Raw genomic sequence first — 16,745 nt, 5'->3', positions numbered from 1 at the left:
TTTGTATTTCAACAAATTTTAAAAAGCTTTGCCACTAAATATTGTTCTTCGCGTTGTTATCTTTTAAGTGATGATTACAATTAATTAGAATGTTTTTTTTAAATTTCTGAACAGTTATGTACGTACTTCAAATATCACAGAAAAAATGATTGCCCTCATTATTGAAATGTGTGTAGAAAGCCTTAGAATCGATGGTGTAAACAGAAAGCTGGCAACGCCATCGCGTGCCATACCCTGCAGAAACAGCCACCGATGCGGTCCTGTTGATAAATATTGTCATTCATCAACTATTATATGAATTTTAATTCATAATTCTTCATTAATTTCGGAATTTGGTATTTTTTTTAAATCTATGTAGGTGTAAACATGAAAAAGATGGAGTATGCGTGTGTAAAATCGAAGTTAAATCGTAAGTCACGACAAATCAGGTAAACTTTTTATGAGCTGTATTTTATATTTATTTTAATGAAAATAATTTCATTAAAACTTAGAAATCAATGAACTATTCAACTAATCTAGTTATACAAATGGTTTCTGTTAATAGAGCAAATAGCAAAAGTCGTCAATCAACAGACAAAACTATTTCACGAAAAAACTCTTAAAAACCATTTTCCTTAAATATTTTTTAGTTCATTCACATATTCGAGCGTTACGCAATACAAAACTACATTCAGTCCTTCGTAGAGTCGGCGTCAGTTGCTCGTGCGCAATACATTTTAGTGGTTAGGAGAAAAAAAAACGTAAAAAAAATTGTGAAAAAGTGTGGTTCGGTTAGAAAAAAGGAAAATCTATAGTAGTGTTGTAAAAAAGTTTGGATCGTAACACAAATAATGAGCGAAAATATGTAAGTAATATTTTGTCTATAAATAGTTATTTTCATATTTTTTTTCGAAAATTCTGCACAACCAACAGCAATCAATATTACTCAATATAGTGTTAAAAGTAAAATTCAAAATGTGTTTTGACCCAGATTTCATTATAGTTATAATAACTAAAGACAATTAAATAATGGTAATTTATGTGTAGAGGACATAGAAATGCGTTGTCCAGAAAATACACCTATAGCATCAGATATGAGTGACGTCAGCAAATAAAGAGGCTGGAGACTAAAATAGAAACTGTAGCGATTATATTCCCGCCGTTTCAGTACAGAATATTTGGAACTATGTTCAATCAGGGTATATGATTCCAGAGAGCGACATGAGAAACGCAGACTTAAAATTCAAACGTCATTTAGTCTAAGGAGAAAATGCATCTGCTAAACGATATTCCAAAAAATAACGAAGTAGATGTGGTTTAAATTGATCATAAAGCAATAATTGTTCTTTAGTAAAATCTGCTTCTCAATGAAACCTGTTTAAATCATAAACATCAGTCGTAAGTGGAGTTTGGCAAGGTCTATGAAGATGTAGCGTATCAAGTGTTTGCCGCCTTCGAGTCTGCCAAAATATAAAGGTTGAAAGCTAAGACAGCTTGGATAGATGCTTAGGTTACCAGTCCATAAGACACTTATGAGACTGACAAATACTCAGAATGATGGGTCTAAAATTTCTGGTCAAAGTTAGTACAGGTTACGAACGTGTTCTCAAATTATTGAGAAAAAATATAGATGGGCAGTATTTAGTACGATTCCTATTTAATGTTAAAATCTAACAAGAGTAACAACTACTATGTGAAATGATCCATAATACCAAGGATTTTTTTGAAGAAAAATAAAAACCCCTAGACATTAAAACCTCAAGATGATAAGTATATTGGAAACTGAACTCCAAAATCCAAGAACCAATTCATAATTCAACAAGCCTTTATAGCCTGTAAGATTATGAATTTCTAACTGTAAATTTTAGACGAAATTGTCATCTACTCGTAAATTACGAAGCAACTCATAAACGTAATGTTTGTACAAGTATCGTTAATGTTCACGTATATTTCTTCTGCCTCAACGTAAATTATATTTGGCACGTACTGCACTTTTCCCTGGAACGAACGAACTGGGTTACACCGTTCTATTTTTGGAACATATCAGATAAACGTTTGGTTTCTAAGACATAGTTCATTCTTTTTACTTCCGTGGGCTAATATTGCACGTTGTATAGTCTTGCCGTCGTATCATTAATATTATGGTATGCGCCATAAATAGTGTTTATATTATTTTCAACGCTGGGTTTTGGGAGGCAACACAGTTATTTGATGATAGGTTTTGATGCAACGTTATTTTTTTTTTAATTACCATAATAACGATAAATATTAGGTACGATAAATTTGCATTAGTAGCTCATACTCATATAAAAAAAAAGAAAATACTCCAGCTAATTGCACACATATCTGCTGCGTATAGATTTAAACGCCGATGATCACCAGTTCGCTTCTGTATAGGACAAAAGTTTTCAATCTGCCAATTATTAGTCTAGGTCTTCGTGTTTTTTTTCCTGCGATTTGAATGTATGTAATACATTATGACAAAGAATCAGGGTCGTTTAAAAAATAAAGCTTAGTAGTTAACTATTCACTCATAGTAAATTCCAAAACATTGCTTACGAGTGACACAATAGCCAATAAAATGCGAACAAGTGTCAACTTATCATCTAGCTTTATTTTATTTGTAGCATCGAAAGTTACATTTCAATTATCTCCAGACAGATTTATCTAGCCATTAGTATCAAAACAATGAATAAAACAGAGCATCGCATCGTTTAGGAAGATGCCGAGAGCGACGTCACTGTGCCTGGTCGCATGCCAATTATAAGAATGTACTGTGATGTGGAATTGGGTGATTATGATGATTTTTGGATAGTCCGAGGTGATTTAATTGTGCGTTACTTTCTTACTAAGAAAACATATTTTTTTTCTGTTTCAGTTGGCCTTTTTTTAAACTTTATAGCTTTTATATGGTTAGTGACGCGGTTCCAAAGTTAAATTTTATTGAGAAGACCCGGCAAGAGAAAAAGTAGGTAGTATTTTCGAAAATTTCAAATTACTAATTTGCAAAAATTAAATAAGGGTAGAGAGGAAAATATACAATCCAATCATAGAATGGAAAGAAAAAAAAACAAAATGATGATAAGTAAAGCAATCCCTACATTTAAGATGTACAAAAATGAAGCACAAAAAAGCATTAAGCATTTCGGAAAAAAACAAATAATGATTAACAAACAATAAATTTGATACCTATTGTTTTTTTTCTCCAAATTCAGTGGTAAACATAAAACGGTTATTATGTTTTGCTTCAGCCTTGATACCAGTAGGGCACTGTTTCTAGGTCGACTTGCATCAGATTTATTTTCACTAAGACGTCATCATCATACATTACGCCTAGTGATCTGACGAGGTTATAAATTAAACTAGACAATTTTAGATCATAGGGACTTATATTAATTAGACTAAAATTAGTTTAGAAGCATTTTATATTAAAATCACTAATTTAATTAGACATGTTAGTTTTATTTAGAGTACGGCCTAAATCTTGGTCGAATTGTGAAAACTGGAAACAATTTATGATTTAAGAGGTTTACAATCTTATTTTTTCATGCTGAACATATTATATCACTAGGACTAAAACGATAGTTGCCGAGTGGTTGAGGTCACCTCGTCGATCCCACTCAGCGTGGCGCGTCGCCGGGTTCGATCCCCGCGTAGGACTATCATTTGTGTAACCATTAATGCTTATCCCGAGTGCATGTCTTGTGTATGTGACTTGAATGTTTGTGAGACCCCCGCGACAGAAGGATTAAATTCCTTAATGTGGGAGTCTATTTAAAAAAAAGAATAAAACACAGCTCTTTACTCTAAACAATTCCTTTAACTGAATAAACTAGTAAGCTACGGTTTATAGTTTCCAAGCTTTCACAACTTTTAGATTACTAGTACATATCAGGTGACATGATCTTAAATAGTCAAATGCTAGTCAAGGCCATAACAGTCATAGCCCTTAACGCCTCATAACCATAACAGCTGCAATCGCTTGATAAATATAGGTCTGCCAATAGGTGAGATCATTACTCTCTTAATTGCCACCTTGACACCAATGCACTAGACTGAGATCTGCCAACGACTGACATGTGTCGATTTATTTTATTTATTTATTGATCCATAGGATCTTATTCAAATGGCTTGTTGAAAAGCCATTAAGAGACGGTTAGGTACCTGAAAACATTGTTATTATTAATTTGAGATATGTCGAATCTTGTAATTTTGGTAATAGGTGTGTTGAATGTGGTAAATGGTAAATGGGAGCCATTGTTGTAGGGGTCAGTTATACGTCTGCACGTCTGGCATTATGTAGACCGAAATTACTGTACGTTTAGTAAGATAAAATTGTGTTATCTGAAACTTAAAATGGTGTGGCGCTTAACAAGGATAGGTACCACTAAACTACCGTATAGTAAAAAGATGTTAATTTTTTCCGCCACTTCAAAATTCTTATCTCCTAAAATATAAATAAATATCTCCTATCCACGTAAAAGACGAATATCTTTTATTATTTTTTCATTATTTTTCATGAATACACTGAAGCACTTCCCAGATAAATGTTTATAATATATAATTTCACTCATTCAAACTGACTTTTTCTTCCTTACGTATTGAAATAACTAAAATAATGATGAAATTGATAATTAAATAACAGTCTAAATATATTACCTACTTATTTTATAGAAAAGCTGGGCAAGAAAATGGTGCCAGCGTTGCAAATATTGTGGTAAGAACATCACTCATGTTTTTTTTATATTCATTGAATTAGTTGCACACCAGTGCTTGGGTAATCTACGGTAAAATAATAACATTAATTAAAAATGAAAGCTTGTACAGTAGGTAACTCATAAGAACGCCATCTAACGAACAAGTTGGATACCAATACTCAACACACTCCACGAGACAGCTTGAATTATTGTTGTCTCTAGATGTCGCTACAAACTTTAGTTTATTTGATGAAGGCTAGATGGCGCTACTATTCTTACTCTAAAATTACTTCGCACTCTTTTTGAACTATTTTTTAAGTCTTTGCAAGTGGCATTCAGTCTATATTCGTGTTAGGTGTTAAAGATGCCCTTTAAATTGGCAAAAACCTCTAATGATACTGAAAATGTGGGTACAGAACAACTGTTTAACTGCAACGTCACAACATCTAAGTCATAAACTGCGATTATGTAAGTTATTTTTAAATTTCAGGCGAAAAGGTCTGATGATCTCGGCAGATACCTCGTGGCTGCTCATGACTTGACTCCTGGGGACATAGTTATTAATGAGAAGCCAATTGTATTCGGACCAAAAGCTACGCTGGACCCAGAAGCTGTCATGCCATGCGTCGGATGTTATATTCCAGTATCTACTGAGGCTGGGGAAAGATGTCAGAAGTAAGTTTCTTTTTGTTTTTTAAACCTGTTAAAAAAACCAGGAGATGCAGTGCAAGACGAGACGATTTTTTTGTACCACCAGCAGCACCTTCAATACGTATTAAAAATCAATGGTTTGGCTGTAAATTTTTTAAAAGGCTGAATGTTTTTAAATATTTTCGAACTACAAAAATGTAGTTCAAAAATATTTAAAGGCATTCGTCCCAACTTCAGTTTTTCATATAAACCTTTTTGCAAAAGCTAGAATGCAAGCGATTAGTAGGTAATATACTTACTCTTACTGAGCTCTCATAATTGTGTATTATAGGCTTGTCTTGTTTGTATTTTACAGGTGTGGTTGGCCAGTTTGTTCGGGCAACTGTCCTGGTTTAAAAGATCCAAGACATCACGCAGGCGAATGTGAAATTCTTAGCCTTCGTCCCGAATGTGAATTGAATAACATGGCCGATTACTACAGGTAAATTGTTTGTTTTAGCAATAAGTTTATAATTTTTGTATTATCTATTTTCGAAGGTCACGTCATGAAAGGACTGGTGGAAAAAAACCAAAACAAATTTCTAGCAAGAAGTAATTATTATTTTACATATTATATACTATCATATTGTTTATCAAAGTGAAAAACTGTAACCCTTATATCCCTACTCTTTTAAAAATACATTACTCCAAACCAAACCGCATCGCAGGTTCGATCCTCTCGTAGGACAAGCATTTGTGTGATCCACGAATGCTTGTTCTGAGTCTTGTAATATATGTAAGGATTGAATTCCTTACTGCGGGAGTGTTTAAAAACATGGATCAAATCATTTTGGTCACTTTAAGTGCACAAAACTGATTGTTTTTAGAAAAACATTTCGGCGAATATTTTCTGCTTCTTTTGCCACTTCAGTCGTGATAAATTACTTTACTATTAATTTATATTAAAATTTCAGGCATGATGCTCTGCTCCCGTTAAGATGTGTGATGCTGCAGAAGACAGACCCTGAAGGCTGGAACAAGTTGATGGAGATGCAGTCTCATATAGAATGTCGGATGCCAGGCACTGAAGCATATGAGTTAGTATACTTACCTTATTCATAAAAATTTTACGTTTTAATACCCTCCGACAAGATCTAACTCCTATATATAATTCTTTATTTTTGCAGGGAGGCGAACGAGTTCATCGTCAAATACCTGATCAACAACTTTTTCAGTAAACTAGATAAAAAATCTGGAAAATTACAAGAAGTAACTCCAGAATTGATTCACAGAATATGTGGAATCATAGATACCAATGCTCTAGAAATCCGTTTACCACAAGGAACTGAACTCTTTGCTTTGTATGTTAACACTTGTATAATGGAACATAGTTGCACTCCAAATACTAAACACACATTCACTGTCACTTCAAAAGATAGAAATGAACTGTATAAAATTACTGCCAAAGCTGTTGTTCCTATCCTAAAAGATAGTCATATATCGACAATGTATAGCCACGCGTTATGGGGCACTCAGGCTAGAAGGCAACACCTCAAGGATGCAAAGTACTTTGCCTGTAAATGTCCAAGATGTAGTGATCCGACAGAACTCGGTACATATCTGAGTGCTATGAAATGTTTGGGAGATGGAACCAACCTTTGTGGCGGAACCCATCTACCTGAAGATCCCTTAGATGATGAAACCGATTGGGCTTGCGATAAATGCTCCGTCAAAGTAAATAACATTCAAGTAAACATGCTGATATCTCAAATGGGGGAAGAAGTCGAAGATGTACTAATGATGGGTGCTTCGATTAAGGTACTAGAAAATCTCATCAATAAACTGTCAATGTTTCTGCATCCTAACCATTACCACATGTACTCGTTAAAGCACTCTTTAGTTCAGTTGTATGGGAGAGAGCCAGGGTACACGTCGATGGAAATTTTAGACAAGAAAATAAAAATGTGTAGAGACCTTGTTGGTATAACTAAGACCTTAGACCCTGGAAATGCTAGACTAAGTTTGTATAACAGTGTTTTACAACATGAACTACATACAGCTCTAGTTATGAAATCTTTATTAATCAATGAAGATCCTAAGGAAAAGAAGATAGAAATTATCAAACCTTTGCTAACTGAAGCGAAGCTAGCAATAGAAGATGCTTTACAAAGCCTTAAAGATGATATTGACGAGGATTCTGGAAAGAAACTGTTCTCCGTAATAGGAAATAGCAAGGATAAGTTTGATCAATATTGCAATCAAATAGAAATTGTGATTTAAAACATTTAATTCCTGTTTACATACTAATAGGTTATTATTAGTTACATTAATATCTTAAATTGTAATATCACAGACCTTTCTTTAAAATTAGTAACACATTTTAAAGCTTTCCACCAGTCATGTGCGAGGATGCGTAGCAAGAGATGTGTTTGCAACGAATCAATAGAATTGCTATATTCATTTCGACTCGGCTAGCATAAGTCTTATAGAAAAGACTCAGAGGACATAGATTTGCGCATTTGAAACAAGCAAGGCTTTGCGTCGTACTGAAAGGTTTGATGTCTGTTGCAAAGCATCCTTAAAGCCCATATCATTCTCCGTTACACATCCTCTTATGACACATTTTCGTTTCACACTTTTGTTGGAAACCCCACACATTTTGACACCATATCTAGACATCCTCGCAACATATCTGGTGTAAATACAGAATAAAGTTATCACACTGTTTTTAAACTACTTTTTTCATTATTTTAAAATCTCTTACGTAAAATGTTAATGACAAAACAACAGCTGTACAAAAGTACTGTAAAAATTCAACACAAAATTGTTAATTATTATCTAAGTTTGTAAATAAAGACTAAGGCATTAATGTGTTTATTTTATCACTACACATTACCTTATTAACAAAACCATTTCGATAAAGAATAAACTTAACAAGATTTGGATAACAATCTAAAAACAAAAAGCTGTCTTGCAGTGCAAAATAACGTTAAACATTTTTTATATAAATTGTTCACACGTTTTCTATTATTTAGTGTTAAAATGAATACATATAATCATTGAACATTAGTATTTTTTGCTGTGAATAATTCGACTCATTCAATTATTATAATAAGGTTATCACTGTAGCATATAAAAGAGATGCTCTTTTCCAGTGAAGTCAAGTACAGTAAAGACTTGACCAAACCATGAATTTCAGCTAATTGTTATCATTTAACAATACCTTTCGCAATATCTCATAAAACTTCTCCATCAACCAAAAAAACTGCTGAAATTAGGATACCAGTTAAGACCGGTTCTGGCTTTATCATTGTTAACACTTTGGATGATCCAGTCGGTATATCGTGATATCCTGGTGTACACTCCTGGCATTTTGGGTCTTGCACAGCCACTGCCGGTGGAAACTACCCCAACAACCATCACGTGACGTCTGTCGTCCCTAATCATCAGGGGACCACCGCTGTCAGCCTGTTGATGAGGAAATAAAAAAGGTTGTTAAATTATCACAATCATAACTATTTCAGAGCTTTTCTCGTTTATAGATAATTTAATTAACTCTAATTTCATTTAAACGAGTGATTACTTAAACTTGTAAGATTTCTGTAACTCCTTTAAAAGAAGGGTGCATTTTGTAGGTACAGATAATGTCGGCTTCATTAAAAGAAGATTAATTAAACAGAATTAAAAACCGTTTAGTAAACCGATGATAAAGGTACGAAATTAAAGTAAAACAATCGATTGAAATTGAAAAAAAACTATTGAAATCACGATAATATAATATTAATGAATATACTCAACAGTAAAAATATAAAAAAGTATTCATAACTACAGAAAAATGTATCATAATATTTCTATGAACATAAAATGTCGGTATGATACTACAGATACTTACCCAGCAAGAGTCCCGACCTCCAACTTCGTGGCCTGCACACATCTGCGTCGGTATGACCTTGACCTTACTACCTTGGGACTTGTACCAGGTGTTACATTCATCATTGGTCACCACTACCACTTCAGTCTTCTGCAGAACGTTGGGTCTGTCTCCTGTAAAATATTATCACATAAGACAGAGACACAAAATGTCTTACCAGACCGTACGCGAGATAGCAAGACATACTTGACGTCGTTGACGAAAGCCGGGGCTACCAAAATCTCTTAAAGGTACACTATTGCTTTAAAAGAGAAAATTTTGATAATACTACAAAAGAGCTTGGCTTATTTAAATTCGTAAGGAAAAAAAGTCCTGTGGTTAGATGCAAATTAGTGATACGCATTTTGAATAAATTTAAGTTGTTTTGTGTTTCACACTTTATTTAACTTTTCCAAGATGTTTATGCCTACATAGATTATAATTATCGTTTACGTTCGTGAAAAAAAGTCGATTAGCACAATAAAAAAAAACTGCAGGATTAGATAAAGAAATTGGTTTTGATGTATGAAATAGATTCCGAACGCAAAAAAATACAATATTCTACAAGCTACTGAGAAATTATTTCATTATGGAACTGAAATTGACTTCTAGTCCTGACTGGATTTTGATTTAATATATTTTTGCTAGAAAAATCCATCTTCATACCTTTTGCCCTATCCTCATTCGTGAAGCCCCATCCAGCAACAGTGGCCGACGTACCACTGAAGTCTTGTGTTTGAGAGTTGGGCAGGCAAGCTGGCTGTAGTCCAGTTGACCACCTCAATTGTCTTGCAGTCTTCAGTAATGCTACGTCATTAGATTTTCGGTTACATCTAAAAAGGATTTAAGTTATGTTATGTTATGCTATCTCTAAAATTCTTTCTGGGAAACTACCGCCTCCTCTAAGCAAGACAGTAGCGAGATGTGTGGTGTGGTGACATCATTTAACTTGTTGGAATCCAGTCGGGTCCGAAACTAGTTGAGTTATCCCAATAAATACGCGTGAGTGTACCGTAATTTATTTAGACGGAGTAAAATCCGCTGCTGAGTGACATACCGCTTTACACCATCCTGGTAACTCGGCAAGCAAATCTCAGATCGTTTTCGGATATAATATGAACACTAAAGTTTAAAAAATTTCTTGGTGCTTACCATGGTAGTAGCTTGGTGACTAAAATTTACCAATATAGGGGACTTGGGATTCCTTGCTTGCATTTGAAGTTGTCTATATTAATTTCACTTTCGATGATCTATCAAAGAGTTGGCCAGTACTATGCTCACATTAATACACCAAGTAACATGTGTGTGAAAGTAGGTTCAAAGATTTTCTATTATAAAACTTTTCATGTTAAAGTAATTTACACATGTTCTATTATCCATCAGTTTCATATTTGATATGTTTGCGAAATACGCAAAACAAAGAAAGACTTTTATTTAAATGAAAAGTTTATTGAATTAGGTACTTTTTTTCTAGAATATGCAATGTTTTCGTTTGAATAAATAGGCTTTGAAAACCGAAAAAAGTATTTAATCCAAATCAAAGAAGAGATTACGCAATTTAATTACAGTTGCCTACCAGAACCTTTTAAAAACAAATATGCAGGTCTTTATTTAATGCGGTATCTAGTTTCTACAAATACGATAGTCAAACTTTAAGATATGTCGCTTTGCTCAAAGATGTGAGCTGAAGCTTATATATTAGAACATAACATTAATTGCTTACTTGTAATCTGGATGAGGTATTATTTTAGACACAGCTTCATTCTCGTCTTTAGTCGATATGTCGGTATAGCCAACGACCACAGAGAGCTGTTTAGATTTGTAAAAGTCATCGAAGACGCTGAAAGGAAAAATAATAGTATTATTTTATAACGCAGTGTTCTAAAATCAGTTCATTATCATTTCATAGGAAGGTAATATAAAAGTCAAAAACTAAAACTGTGCACCACAAGCGATTTCAATCCTTATAAAAGATGACAACTGGACTATTTCTGTGTAATTCTGAGATATACCCTTGTGTATCGTTCTACTGTATTCAATCATGTTCAAGAGATACAGGGTATCAACGGTCGGTCTGATAGACCACAGCTAAGCTCAACACCTCGTAGAAAAGTTGAGGTAAGAGGATCGATTTCATAACCTTTGTCTCCTGTTTCAATAAGAACATCACCCTTCTGTCCTATCATTTTGTATCGAGTAAAATCATAGTTGTTCGTCATTACCTGCATACACAGTGCCCTGCGGTCAAAAGCCATCGATCGCTGAGGACTGTGGCCCCGCACTGGTGCGCCCCCTGCCGCCATACGCTGGCGGCCCAGGGGAACTCCGATGGTAAGCTGTCGATGCCTCCAACTATACGGCCGCTGCGAGCCACATCGATGCCGCATTCGACATCTGCCACTGAAAACATACACGTTTGAAAAATATATGTCACTTATCATTTTCATTCACAGATTTTTTCTAGGAATTAGCTGAAAGTGTCTAGACTAGGTTAGACATCATATTGTAAAATATTTACTGGTTTTCTTATTCATAGTGGCGGAAGGTTCAGTGACAAATTATTGGAAATCGATTGGGGGGACACATTTGGCGTAAGATTAGATTATCAGAAAAGAGTAAATGACTATTATCTATTAATTATTTTGAGGTTTAATTTTATTTTGTGTACACACACGACGACATACGACATGATTAAATAATAGGTATTTTGTAGTTAAAAAGTATAATAGATAAACGAATATTAGAAAAAGTATTCCAGGGAAGCAAAAATAATTAACACGATATTAATCTTGTTATCTTCATTGGTAACCTACAGGTAAATCATTAAAAAACACAGATTCAAGCGCGTCTTTCGTATTTTATTGCAGCGGCTAAATATAGCCAATCATATCGTAATAGGCTACATAATTTGCGAAAGGCTATATATAGACTGCGGGTCTGTGGGTCAAAGCCTTGGTCACGGACAGCTTTTGTTGTTACACAAGTGAAGGTTAAAGTTTTACTTTGTGTTTGCAGTAACTTCGAAAGTTTTGATAAATTATGTGAGCTTTTAATGCATTTCGGTGTATTTTTTAATATACGTAGCTACTTTTTTTTATTGCGTATTTATTCAGGAAAGATTGTTAACCAGTTAAATATCGATCTGGACCAAAGAATATATCTAATCTTATATTATATTATTATAGATATACATTATATTCAGACTGTATTGATTATCGGGCAAGCAAAAAATTAAAATAGAGCGGGCTAAGGCAATTTAATCATTACAATATTGTGATATTATTAGATGTGTTTTATTTTCTTAAATAAAAAAATGTCCGTCATTACATAAATTACATATGACTTTTTTTTTAATGGGCCATCATAGCCCTGGGTGGTAAGACAGAAAGGGCCTTCTTTACCATAAAGGGCCTTTGCACTGTGAGGTATTGAAACGAATAAAAAAAAACCGGCCAAGTGCGAGTCGGACTCGCGCACCGAGGGTTCCGTACAAACCTGCAAGGTTTACAAAGTTCGTTCATTACGACAATCGAGTCATATAAATATATATGACTCGATTGTAAAACGTTGCTTCATGCCAAATTTCAAGATTCTAGGTCGACTGGAAGTACCCTTTAGGTTTTGATTCCCTTGCGAGTACTCGCGCGTTTCAAAATATGCAGCTTAAATTGCTGTTTCTTTTGATTGCGTTGACATAGAAGTTTGATTTTGTTACAGCTTAAAGGTATTATAGACCTGAGTATTTGGTATGAATTTCAATTTAATACCTCTACGCGTTTATGAGGAAATAGGTAGTAAGTTTAAAATTATTAAAAAAAAAATTATTATGTGATGTAACTAAAAATTTAAGGTTTTCGGAATTTTTCCTTTATGTGTGCTATAAAACGTTGCTTCGTGCCAAATTTCAAGATTCTAGGTCGACTGGAAGTACCCTTTAGGTTTTGATTCCCTTGCGAGTACTTGCGAGTTTCAAAATATGCAGCTTAAATTGCTGTTTCTTTTGATTGCGTTGACATAGAAGTTTGATTTTGTTACAGCTTAAAGGTATTATAGACCTGAGTATTTGGTATGAATTTCAATTTAATACCTCTACGCGTTTATGAGGAAATAGGTAGTAAGTTTAAAATTATTAAAAAAAAAAAATTATGTATGTAACTAAAAATTTATGGTTTTTGTAATTTTTCCTTTATTTATGGTATAAGACGTTGCTTCGTACCAAATTTCTAGATTCTGAGTTCACGGGAAGCACCCTGTAGGTTTTGATTCCCTTGCAAGTGTCGAAAATTTGCGGCATAAACGGCTGTATCTTTTGATTGCGTTGCCTTAGAAGTTTGATTTTTTCACAGCTTCAAGGGACAGTAAACCTGAGTAATTGATAAATTTCAGCTTCATACCTCCACGCGTTCCCGAGAAAAAGGGTCTTGACAGACGGACGGACGGACGGACGGACAGACGGACGGACAGACGGACAACAAAGTGATCCTATAAGGGTTCCGTTTTTTCCTTTTGAGGTACGGAACCCTAATAAGTAAAGGTAGCAGGATGATTATTAATATTTATTGCTTTACTATGATATTATTTTTATTTAGTTATGTTTATTTCAAGTACATATTTTTAACTATAAGGTTTTAAAAAATAAATGACATTTACGACCGATGATACAGGAAGTATTATAAGATTAAATATAATGACCATTTATAGAGCATTTAATGACTTTTTCCGATGTGTTTAAGCCGACTTCAGCACTATTTAAAAATTTTTATTTGACACATTGCTAATTAGGAAATAAAATACCCATATATTTTTTTTAATTCGAAGATTAATTTTTTTTTGTTTTATAACTTGTTATCTTTTTTATTATAATTTAACCCTACCGCAGAGTATTCTAAATAGTATCTTAGACCAATTGAAAATTTATACCATTTACGTATTCTGTCAACGTAAGACATTACGAGAAAACTAATAAGCATACCTATTTATTGTTTAATTATACTTTAAAACTAATTCAAAACTTTAACCCTATATTATCAATCCCCTACTTTGTGAATAAGTATATAATATCCCTCTAAAATAATTAAAAGGTACTCACAATTAATAAAACAAAATCCATAACTGACACACAGAATCAAAAACACAAAAACACGACACATTTTGTCAATACCGAACAATTATCTGAGGATTTCAGTGACCAAACAACGGTATATATCCGGCAAATATAGGTCTAGGCAAAATATACAAATATACACACAATATAAAATAAACATGTATATTTCGTGTATATTGCCGTGTCAAAGTGCGTGCTCTTACTACGCGGCTGTGATTAACATAAGGATATTTAAGTGCTCTATGATTTGTATTGGCCCTCCTTCGCTTACTTGAAGGCCTGACCCCTATGTAATTTTAGTGATGAGCGATGAAAATGTATCGACAATATCGATGTGTTATTCATGTCGGTGTATTTTTGGGCAACTAGTGTGTGGCCGATCGATAAAATAAATGAAAATCAATAAATTCGTAGGTCATTCGGTTGGTGGTAGCGATAAAAAGAACTGTACCTCTACCATGAGTTGCCATCGAAAACGTCAATGACGTTACTACAGTCGATAGCGTATAAACGCGGTTCGAATAGTTTACAATCGGACTCATACCATGAGTTTAAAAAACCTTGACGCGCTCGCTATCGAGAGCTCGATTGTTATTGTAGTATTCGTGTTGTCATACTTGTCATGTTGTCAAACGTGCCTCACTTCACGCCTAATGTAGTTGTTTCTTTCTAACGTTGCTTAAAAGACAGAGTAAGATATATATTCCCGAAAAAGCTTCAAATCTACATTAATAATTTCATGCAGGACTACGGTAAACTCGATCGAAACCTTATATGAATAACAAAACATAAAAAAAAATTGATTTTGAGTCGACAACATATATCCGCAGATTTCGGATTATGGAGAATTTCGTTAAATTCCGATGGCAAAAAACAAACCGCTCAAGTCGCCATCTTTGCCGTTGAAGTTTCGCAAAGTGTTTTTTTTTTAAATTATGCGGTTGATGTAGATATACGAACTCTTTTGATAACACAAATAGATGGACACTTTTCTTCTTGCTCTTTTGGGTTTTAGTAATTTTTCATTATTAAATTGAAAGCAATGTCGTGGGTACCTAGGAATGGTTGCGGCGCAACTTTGGGGAGTACCTATGTCTTGCGATTGATCGCGATAGTTTTGTTGAATTGTTTCATATACCGATAAACTGTGCATCTATTGAAACTAATATTATGAATGCGAAAATTTCTCTGTCTGTCTGTCTCGCTTTCACGCCAATCCTACGGAACCAATTGTATTGAATTTGAGAGATAGCCTAATGGAAACGAGGACCGAACGCTATAAACTGAAGTCCACGTGGACGGAGTCCTGGGCTACAGCTAGTGTTTGAATAATCCTAATAATTTTAAACTTCATAGAGCATAAAATATTCAGTATATTTTAATATAATGTAATATTACTTAATGAACTATTGGTTGGGGTGGAGCCCTCTGTGAACGCTGACTTATTTCCAGCGTTTCCTTAATAATGAATTTATGTATGTATATTTCATTGTAAAAAAGTGACAGCGTGTATTCAATGTAAATTGACTTTTAACTAGTGCTACTTGATTTTAAATACTCTCTTGCCGACATGATTCTCACAAGAAATACTCAAAACTAAACAATTACTATAAACCGAATACCGTTTCACACCTTGTTTAGCAAGTGAGTTGCTTAACTACAATCGTAATGGTATTTGTCGATACCATCTGTCAAATTTGTGACTCATGGTACCGTTTTCTTAGAGAAACCACCGCAAAACGTTACGCGCTCGCTACTCGCTGTCGAAGACGTTTTGAATGTTTCGATAGGTTTTATTTGTCAACTCATACTACCGATTTTAGTTTGTCAAGTGACCGCTAGGGGCGCTGTACATTTTGTCATAGATATTTTTTACGCAGACGCTAGCGAGCCCGGTCGCTCAAAACTCATGGTAGAGGTACTGAATGTTCTTTAACTAATTATACAAAGTACAAACACATTCATGAATGAAAAATGTCCATTGAATTGTTGTTAGAAAACAAAACGAAGTGTATGTTCTAAGGTGACAGGCCACTTATGAAACTAATTCGCTATAAATACACCAAGACAATAATAATAACGTGTTTGTAACTTCATCTATAGAGTTAGTTGTGATATAACCTGTAATGATAGATGTAAGTGTATTAAAAGAAAGAAATAACAATACAAACATTCACATACCTACTGTCTTTGATTAATATGAAAACTCAAGTCAATCAACTATACAAAACTAATGTAAAAGACTCCGTAAACAAAACATTTTATCGATATCGATACGTACGCGTCACATCACTGTTACAAATTCATTGTCAGGTTCGTCGCGACCTCGGCGGATAGCGATTAGAGTCGCGGAACCACATGTCGTTAACGATAACCATATGAATTATCGAAATATTTCTATGCAATGTCAACTGTCGTATACATA

General features: G+C 34.1%; 2 protein-coding genes across 4 annotated transcripts; one reads left to right on the top strand and one right to left on the bottom strand.

Moving 5' to 3' along the window:
- Window positions 1-669: 669 nt before the first annotated feature.
- Window positions 670-8,175, top strand: LOC113497526 (SET domain-containing protein SmydA-8). 3 transcript variants are annotated; one of them, XM_026877102.1, is made up of 6 exons: window positions 670-844; window positions 4,654-4,696; window positions 5,167-5,351; window positions 5,683-5,808; window positions 6,281-6,403; window positions 6,494-8,175. In XM_026877102.1, exons 1-6 carry the CDS (start codon window positions 831-833, stop codon window positions 7,584-7,586), a joined length of 1,584 nt encoding a protein of 527 aa, XP_026732903.1. In that variant the 5' UTR covers window positions 670-830; the 3' UTR covers window positions 7,587-8,175. The 3 variants fall into 3 exon arrangements, with proteins under 3 accessions (XP_026732903.1, XP_026732904.1, XP_026732905.1); XM_026877103.1 differs by lacking the exons at window positions 670-844; window positions 4,654-4,696 and adding an exon at window positions 4,752-5,082; XM_026877104.1 differs by lacking the exons at window positions 670-844; window positions 4,654-4,696; window positions 5,167-5,351 and adding an exon at window positions 5,083-5,144.
- Window positions 8,176-8,277: 102 nt separating this feature from the next.
- Window positions 8,278-11,657, bottom strand: LOC113497528 (trypsin-1-like). Its single transcript, XM_026877105.1, has 5 exons — window positions 11,439-11,657; window positions 10,940-11,056; window positions 9,883-10,049; window positions 9,199-9,350; window positions 8,278-8,774 (listed from the first exon to the last, which is right to left on the bottom strand). The coding sequence occupies exons 1-5, from the start codon at window positions 11,624-11,626 to the stop codon at window positions 8,559-8,561; spliced, it is 840 nt and encodes a 279-aa protein (XP_026732906.1). The 5' UTR covers window positions 11,627-11,657; the 3' UTR covers window positions 8,278-8,558.
- Between the last annotated feature and the right edge of the window lie 5,088 nt (window positions 11,658-16,745).

Source organism: Trichoplusia ni, chromosome 9 (genome assembly GCF_003590095.1).
Source record: "Trichoplusia ni isolate ovarian cell line Hi5 chromosome 9, tn1, whole genome shotgun sequence".
NCBI lineage: Eukaryota > Metazoa > Arthropoda > Insecta > Lepidoptera > Noctuidae > Trichoplusia > Trichoplusia ni.
Note: the sequence above shows the minus strand (reverse complement) of the source record. Positions and strands in the feature narration are given on the sequence as shown.